The sequence below is a fragment of the Branchiostoma belcheri genome, unplaced genomic scaffold (assembly GCF_001625305.1).
Source record: "Branchiostoma belcheri isolate BF01 breed outbred unplaced genomic scaffold, Haploidv18h27 scaffold26, whole genome shotgun sequence".
NCBI lineage: Eukaryota > Metazoa > Chordata > Leptocardii > Amphioxiformes > Branchiostomatidae > Branchiostoma > Branchiostoma belcheri.
Window position 1 is genome coordinate 136,276 of NW_017803865.1, and position 9,265 is coordinate 145,540.

The 9,265-nt window shown below is 43.0% G+C and overlaps 2 protein-coding genes across 2 annotated transcripts in view; both read right to left on the minus strand.

Annotated features, from left to right (window-relative positions):
* LOC109472004 (acid-sensing ion channel 1-like) overlaps positions 1-2,148 on the minus strand; it is a 6,093-nt gene extending 3,945 nt beyond the window's left edge. Inside the window, exon 1 of the mRNA XM_019771577.1 lies at positions 2,056-2,148. Within this exon, the coding sequence (XP_019627136.1) occupies positions 2,056-2,148 (93 nt within the window). The remainder of the gene's footprint in view (positions 1-2,055) is intronic.
* A 1,422-nt stretch (positions 2,149-3,570) lies between these two features.
* LOC109472003 (acid-sensing ion channel 1-like) lies at positions 3,571-8,708 on the minus strand. The gene is made up of 11 exons (XM_019771576.1): positions 7,997-8,708; positions 7,294-7,385; positions 6,883-6,981; positions 6,484-6,724; positions 6,080-6,208; positions 5,755-5,907; positions 5,370-5,514; positions 5,050-5,106; positions 4,418-4,571; positions 4,205-4,296; positions 3,571-4,060 (listed from the first exon to the last, which is right to left on the minus strand). Exons 1-11 carry the CDS (start codon positions 8,084-8,086, stop codon positions 3,939-3,941), a joined length of 1,374 nt encoding a protein of 457 aa, XP_019627135.1. The 5' UTR covers positions 8,087-8,708; the 3' UTR covers positions 3,571-3,938.
* Between the last annotated feature and the right edge of the window lie 557 nt (positions 8,709-9,265).

Here is a 9,265-nt window from a genome sequence, read left to right on the forward strand (position 1 = left end):
TTGTGATACAAGCTTTTACAATCGTTTTATTTGCTTTTTTAGCGGTCCCCATAGGAAAGTACTGTGGGGGCGTACGCGCGTGACGTAATAAGAAAGGAATTCGGCGGTATGCCCATATATGGGCATGCAAGCATGAACCTGACGCAGACCAATCTATTCTTCTTGCTGATTGGCTGTTGGATTTGATTGGATTAACTCAATTAACACCTGTTCAAAGCCATTCCATTTTGACAGTATGAACTCAAGTGTTTTGGTAGGTACAGCACAGGCCACGAAATACGCATCGATTTTCGAGGGACGTTCTGCGGGAGAGTGCAGGACGCTGTGCGGGACTTCCCTCGGGAGAGTGCGTGACGTCCTCCGGGATAGTGCGATACGTTCTGCGGGAGAGTGCGGTACGTCCAGCGGGAGAGTGCGGTACGTTCTGCGGGAGCCAGACATTTTGCTCTTCTCTGTTGGAACAACGCAAGTTGGAGGTCAATGACCTGCGCCCGGCGTGTAAACAAAAAAGTTACGCGGTACGTAATGTGTATCGTCGGCGCGCGCGCCACGGTATCAACAATTTTCCGCAATCTTTACCAACTAGTATTATCTAGGTTCTGTTATCGATCTCCGAAGAATCACCAAAATTGTAGAGTGTACAGGCGTTCGTTTGTTGTTGCTGAGAACATCTCGAGACGGCTTCCTGGCGAGCGTCCAGGGCTTGCATGCCCGACAGTTTTCGAAGATTGGACAGGGAGCGGCTGTAATATTAAAGGAGCCGGCGGCTTCTGCTAGCCGGGTTGATAGTTAAGTAACATCAAGGTGGTTCAAAAGCAAACCTGATAAAGAAGGAAACCCCGTAGTTAATAGTTGAAAGTCTTGGTGCCTTGAAGCGATCGATACCGCCATGCTGTTTACTTTTTATGACATACAATGCAGTGAGTGATGTGTATCGCACCGAGTTAGCTCGGTTGGAAACGCGCAAGGCGGCAATCCCAGGCATTGCAAGTTCGAACCCCAGTGCATCGGACATAAATATTTTTAGCAATTTAACATTTTTAACAATTTTATCATTTTTAACAATTTTATCAGTTTTAACGATTTTAACAATTCTGCATTTTAACAATTTCAACATTTTTTTTATTTTCGTTGTTTTGCTTTTAACATTCAAAAACTGATTGTTCTTACTCAAGAATGTCAATAACTTAGAATGTTAGTCTTTTGTATTTTTCCAACATACAAACTAAAATCACTTTGATGTTGTCACAAAAGTATTGATCTGACAAGAGAGAAGGAGTACGGTACTCTGCCAGTGTGAAGAATCTACAGAGGTATTACCAGTCACTAGTAGCAAGAGATAGACCACATTGAATGATGACGATGAGGACGAATCATATGAAGTACTATCATAGCTAGTACAGAAATTCTACTGCTTTACTTTACTTTCTTTCACTCTGTACATGCAATTAGCTCACTGGCATGATTTTAAAAATAAAGGTTATGATAATCATATTATATGTATAGCTTATTCAATGTATGGCTTCATAGTTTATGTGATTGTTAATAACACCTGCACAGAGCATTTCCATACTGACAGTATGTCTTTATTCAAGTGTTTTGGTAGGTATTTCAAGCTTTTCTGCTCCAGCATTGGAATGCGGGGCATGAACGTTTTTTTTTTTATTTTGAAAATCAACAGTTTGCATTATGCAATTAAAAATCCTAACCAATAAAGTAGGGAATAGCTATCCAACTGTTGTTTTAGTTGTATGTTACTTCATATTATAGTTATATCAATGTAAATCATTGTTTTCCCTTGTGTTTCTCATTCTTTCCCTGCCATGTCGTAAAATGTGGTGAACCCATCGCTGTATTTGCTCCAAAGCAAATATTGGCCTTTCTAGTTTTAATCCTGGAATTTCCTAGGTGCAACTTTCATTACTATTACCATATACATCAATACAATGACGTGATTCACCTCCCTCAGTGGAAACCATTTGAAAATAGGAGTTTATACGTGAAACGTTCATGGTAGTGCGGATAGTACTTTAACAACCACATGTCGTCACGTACCTTGTTTAGACCATGGAGCGTCGTTCCCGTCGCAAATTCGTACTCGGGAGAATTTTCTTCTTTTTCTTCGTCTTCTGCTTTACTTGCGGACATGGCTCCCACCAGCTCAACGCCTGACCCAGTTTTCCCGAATAGATTCAGACAAATGAGTCCCGTACGCTTCTTATAACAATATAAAACTAATATAAACTCCTTAGTTTAAACGTTAACCTACGTCTTACAGCGGAAGGTGATGTCGACGTCTGAAAAGTTAGAAAACTTTACACTTGAGAAACATGGTGTCCTAGTCAAAGTAGGCCGAATCGCGGTAAAGAACCGTCAAATGTCGATTCCATGTCAGGACGTCATGTTGTTTTAAAGTAATGCGTCGAAATCCAGATGTTAATTGGTGCATGGGAGTTCCAATTAATGTTATGTTGGGCTTGACAAGCGTACTGTCCCTGATTGGCGTATCCCGTCAAGGGTATATTCTTGGCACACACATTCATCGACCGCACAGACTGTACAGCAACAACAACAACACTCATGCCGATCTGTCAACCTATCTTGTACCAATTATAAAGTCGTCAGGTTTGTGCTCATTATTATAAATCGAAATTACTCAAACTTGAGTAATCAACTCAGAATTTACTCAAAAAGTGGAAAGTAATAAGTTTAATGCCCTTAATGAGTCTTTGTCGATGCCCTTTTTAGTCTCATTGACACATGGGTAACACTGGGATGTGGGTGTTGCATCTATACAAACACCAAAGGACACGAAAGAATACCGATTTCTCAACAATAATAGGTGCCAGGCTGGTGGTGAAATAACCCACACACAGATGACTCCAATCTACATAGAAAGTAAGAACTTATATTCCATTGGTTAAAGTCTTTAAGGTTTTGATTGCAAGATATTACCCAGCAAACGCGTATGTTTGTGTCCTAAGTTGAAGAATACACAAAGAAAGACCGATTTCCCAACAAGGGTGGCGGCAGGGGGTAACCTATACATTGCTGCCTTTCCGAAGAATGCACATATTGAACACGTGATATTTGACCGGGCAGGATAGAATGGTTTAGTTTAGTCTACAAATAGTCCGGCTGGATACTGACCTGTTATCATAAACATTAACATAAACATCGCCAACTCATTCAGCATCGAGTTTCAGTCCCACAGCAGTGACACCTAAGATCAATGCGCGGGTGTCGTCACAAGGAAATGAGGAAAAATGGGTGCCAGACTGGGGGTCTACTGATGCACAACTACCTTTCCAAAGCGTGCACGTACTGAATACGGGATATTTGACCAGCCTTGGAGACGTTCCTTTGATCTAGCATAGTATCTGGCAGATGGACTACTGAGTCGTCATCGTCTGTTTAGTACTCGTAAAGCATTGTCAGAAATAGAGAAATTTTATGACTTTTTAAAATCTCTAACCAAAATAACCAAACTTCAGATGTGTGCTTTTGAATACCAACCAAGATTTTATATTAGTTCATAAATACCCAAAAGCGATATTTCATTTACACAAAAACAGAATTAGCAATGTTGAAGAAGTTTCATACACTCTTGAAATAACACATAGTGTTTTTTGTTTTATTATTGAAACAAACAAACAAACAAACAAACAAACAAACAAACAAACAAAACATCCGCCCATCACTTATCGAGATTATATTTGAGAAACCTTATGCACAGTCCTATCTACAATATGCGTAGACCACACAAGGCCAAGACATGATATTAAGTTACTAATGACCACACCATCCTTTTGTCTGAACATATTTGTTTTGTCCAGTTTACAAACTAATAATGCAGATGACGTCAAGCTCCTGGGCGACTTTTCTTACTGCGTTGTCTTTCCGTTTCTAGCCTCTTTACTGTTTGTCATCGATGATTTTCAGTCCATCCTGGTTTTCTTACGGAGACACTTAAAAGGTCTGGTGATGAGATATTCCCCTATCTCCGCCACAGTGATGATACTGGCGCCGATGAACAGGCCCAGGGAACCGCCGATCGCACCTGAAGAACGGAACCAAGCAACCATTCTTGTATATGTACATGAAGTATTCATAGTATTATTGTCCATACGTGATACAGAGAAGTGCTGAAGGGTTACGGTACAATGTGGTATTGTGGTGGCAAGATGGAGGGCACGTTACTTACTGAGCAGGTCTTCCTCCGTCATAGCCCTTTTCTGGATAATCGTCTTGCTGTTCAGCGCCTTGTAAAAGACGTCGAACACACAGTAGTTTCGCCTGTAACAACAAAGTATTGCATTTAGAGCAAACTTGCAAAGCACCATATTCTTATTCAGAAAAGGTATCTTGGGTCTATTTCAGGGTTTAATGTTCAGGTCAGAAAAATATCAAGACTTACTCCATGTACGCGGAATTAGTCCTGTACGTTCCTATGGACGGGCTGGCTGCAGCTCCAGGGTTGGGCCAGCCAGCGTAGGACACAGATTTGCCGTATATGCCCAGCTCACACGGGGTCGGGCACTGGCACGACAGGCGGCCCCGAATAACCAGATCTGAAAACAAATTTTGTAAGTAGAACATGTGAGATCTAGATAGCAATGAGGAAAGAATATTGGTGACCTGTTGGTGTACTGGTGATATTCGCTGTGCGTGGTGTTCTGTTTTGCGGCGGACATTGTTATGGCTCAGACAAATCACACACACCACATCGCCGGAGACTACATGGTGAAGCGTAGTTTTTGCCTGCAAATCTATCTTCTCACATCGACTGATGACCTGCGAGCATCGGTCGATCCCTATCAGTTATGCAGTGAGAGAGGACACCAGCCGTGCTCCAGCACCAACCGAAAAAGTCCAGCGAGCTATTTTCCTGCTGTGTGAGGTCGGTTTTTGTCGAACAAGAATAGGACAATATCGAAATCAATGTCCATTTTCAACACGAGACTTGTAGTAGGCAATTCTCAACACTATAAGGTTCCTTTGAAACATAGATTAAGGCTTATTGGGAAAAGTCGCAAAAAAGATACTTACTGTAGACGGACGTCACACAATCCACGACTGTCTGAGGTTCACAGATGTCCAGGTTTCCTAGGAGACAAGTCGGTAAAATGATTTATGAAAAGACAATTAGAATCACACGTACTGATAACTTATGTGTATGGGTTAGTTTATTGCATGCAAAGAAAGGGTCATTCGAATTTCACCTCGTCATTTATTCGTGCGGATATGAAGAAGGGTGCGGAGAAACACCTGCCGGCCAAGTCAGAGGAACATCCGGGTCACAGAGGGGAGGGAGATAACATAGTCTCGTTCCCAACATCCATCTGCCTTGACAAAGAACTCCAACTAACCTGGCAGTTCCATGGCGGTACAGTTACACATGGTCTCCACCCAGTGCGCCCTACACTCCAGCAGACAGCCCGTCAGGGTGTAGGTGTCGTAATGCTCCAGTTCCTTCTCTTCACAGTTTCCCCACGGAGGAATCTCATTTTTATACTGACGACAGAAAACAATGCATCAAGGACAATCACAAAGTTACCGTCTACGACAACAAGGCTTCATCGTGTCACTGTGTTCTTATGATTGTACTTTCCTGGTATGCTCGTCTCACATAAGCGAATAGCTCGGTTGACATACCGATATGCCGCCAGCTGCAAACGGTGAACAATTCTCTCATGTTCTCATCTATCCTGAAATCCCCCCCCCCCTCCCTACATTACAAGTGCTCCATCTTACCGAGATCTTCGATATCCCCACATAGGCATGTGTTCCCGGCCCGATGGCGATGCCCTGTGTGTCCATCTTGGCGGGCTCCCCTCGGGGATGAACATGAACTTTTAACCCCACGTCGGACGACCCGCCTTGAGTTGGATCTTCTGAGTATTGGTCCTAGGAATATTATACAAGAAATGATACTCGTCCTGTAAATATTGTGAAGGAAGTGGCGGTCGGTTTAATTCAAAGTATCCTTTTGACAGGACTGCTATTGTATATCTACTACATTTTCCAACAAATAAGCGCTCAAAGAATATATTTTAATAAAAAAATCTTTCTGACTTACAGCCAGCACATTGAGGATAAGGTGAAGCCCGTTGCCTGACCCGGAGATGGTCTGTTTGACGGATTCCGTCCCGATGTCGCCATTGAAGACGTAACAGTTGCCGAACTGGGACAGGGAGTGGGTGAAGTTCTGAAAAGATGGCAACAAGTAATCGTTCCATTTTGAATTATGAGGAGCAATTAGAGAAATGATACTGACCTTATACCGTGAAAGAGACATGCAGATCACGTGTAAATTTCCTTGGGGACATGTTGACCCTGGAACCGAGGAGCTAACCTGTATTCTGGCCCTAGGCAACAGTCTGGCAATCAGCTAGCTATCCGATCGCTAACCAGTACTCTAGTTTCTGTACCTTGCAAAAGCGTGATGATTAGTTTAATTAAGAACATAAATATTGTTCTTACCGAAACGTCGCAAGGTTCTCCCCTCCATGTACACTTGATCAACGCGTCCTCCAGTTGGAAGCTTGCGAACGTAGTGATGCTGGCCAAGTTGTCGACGAAGGGAGTGGGGGTCGGGGTCGGTGTGGGGCCGTCTTCTAAAGACATCCCCGGTCCAACAAAGCTATACCTTTTCGGGAATGCATATAGCGGCTCCAGGTAGACATTGATTCGTGGATCGGTGACAACTTTGTTAAGTGAATACCTATTGTTAAAGAAATAAAAATACATAAGTCAGAGGCAATCACTTATCCTATCAAATATAACCACGTGTTCCCAAGTATTAAACAGGTGTATTATCGATATAATTCTTATAATTCTGTTTGTATGGTAATACTTAAGAAGCAGTCAATGTAGACTTACTTGTTGAAGTTACAGAAGGTGACGGCTGGGAAGTCCAGAGATTCCTCGAACTTAAGCGACACGTCTGTGATAGTGTCGAAGCTCAGATACGACAGGATCCTAGGAGGGGAGAGAACACGCCAAGAACACCACCCTAAGTATAGATTGTCAGCCCCCCAATTACCCCTACTAGGTTCTAACAAACTTAGATGTTGAGTGTGACGTAGCACTAACCTAGTATACATTGAACTTGACAGCATAACGTTAACAGTCCTAGTCAGAGTTGTAGACAAGTGGGTACGTTCCATGCGACAACCAACCACATTTACTGTCCAGACTATTCCATCACTCATGGTATTTCTTTTATTCCCAACAAAGGTGATACCGGAGAGTAGAATACATTTCTATCAATGTCCCTAATATGTTACTCACGTTTCTGTGATGAGATAGGTAGCGTATCCAAAGCAGCCGAGGAAAATGCAGGTCCATATCAGACGGGCCCCCCAGTTTGGAGCGTCTGCGATCTGGTGAGAGGTGATCAGTTAGTCGACATCTGTCAAGCGGCAACTCTCAACAAACACTGGACTGTGGAGCAGTAAACGACAAGCCACCAACAATTCTAGTGTAAGCCAGCGTTTAGTCGTGTTATTCTTTTACACTTGCAAGCTAACTTCGGGACAGTAGACAGTCAACAGAAAGATGGCAGTGTGGCCGTAATAGCGAAATGCACAACAAACAAACAAACAAACAAACAAACAAACAAACTAAATGTCCCTTCGGACAGTCAATTTATTTGTACATGTTGTAAATGTCATTTCACTGTACAACATCTTACGACAATAAAAGGTTACAAATGAAACAGTCTGTACGAAAGACACAGACAATGGATGCTCAGGTACTTAGCGCCCTTCCGTGAGGCGATTCCTTGAACTGATCACAGAATGACGATGGCAAGCGGCAGACTATCCAGACGTGATCTCAGCTCTATAAGTTGCATTTTAAGGTACAATTTGTGAGGGAAATGTACCGAAGTGGAATGGGGGATGTGGTGGATATTTCAAGACGAAAAAGTGTATGCCATGTCGTTAAGATGAACCAGCTAATAACACATCAACAACCAAATGCCATCACGTACCTTGTTCAGTCCATGGAGTGTCGTTCCTGTTGCAAACGCGTACTCTGGAGAATCTTCCTTTTCTTGTTTCTCCTCAGTGTTGTTCGACATTGCGCCAAACTCCGCAGGGGAATAAAAAATCCCGGTGTCCCTGATTCAAGTTCGCCGATGTTTTTGAGTCTCAGTGATACAGCAGGGGCATATCAGATTGATTCGCTGGTGTCGTCACAAGGATATGCCGAGGAATAATGGGTGCTAGCTGGCAGGTTGACCCATACACAACTGTCCTTCCGATGAGTGCACGGATTGAAAGGGCGACTTTCACCCTACCAGCCCTTTAGCTGCTAAAACGCTGGGTTGGTATTGCGCAGTATCACGGACTATTAGTTGAGACACAGTGTCCTTTCAGAGGTATCAGGGATACCAGCCGTGTTTTGACTTCGCATGGCGATATGCACAGGTAGTGGTAATACGCAGGTCAACTGGACAAAGCCGTGAGAAGACCACAGGTACACACGGGAAATGTTTACACAGCGCAATCGGGTTAACCTCGTCGTTTGTGGTTTTCTGGGTCACTTTTGGCCTTCATTCAGTTCAATCAACATTACACCAGGTTAACTCGAATAATGTCAAGGCGTTAGTAGTTTTTGGTATAGTGGTCTAATCGGCCAATGTTCTCAAATGCACTGAATTATGGTGCAATGGGCATGACAGATGAAAAGACAACATCCTAGTAGTACCTGGGATGTCTTTTAGTTATGGGAAGTGTCCTGTGCGGCTCAACACGACGTCACGCGATCTATCACTGTTGGCGCTGCCAACATCATGACTACACCAACAGTGATCCCGTTTATATTGTTCGTATTTTGCTGATGTTACATTCTGTTACCATGGACGACAGGTAACATCTCAATCCAGCCGAGCGATCACATAATCTATCACCCTGTCAGCGAGCATTATAGACTTGCAAATACTGCAATCCAAGTCACTGGAAAGACAGCGCACGTTTACTTAAGTGACCAGACAACTCAGCTGCGACGACTTTTGTTTGCGCAGGATCGTTCGCACGAGTTGGGAAAAGGAACCCTCCGCCGAAGAGAAGGTTCTCGAAATGGGCTTTTGTATCATATTTCATTGTATTTGATCAGGGCATATCGTTTACAATCTTTGGTAACAAACGTGGTGCACTTTTACGTTAAGGCGACCAAAATTGAATTTGTGGTGGTCCTTATTTTACAGGTGGAATATATACGTAATTTTATGATTTAAAAGGCAAAGGCAAGAAAACAT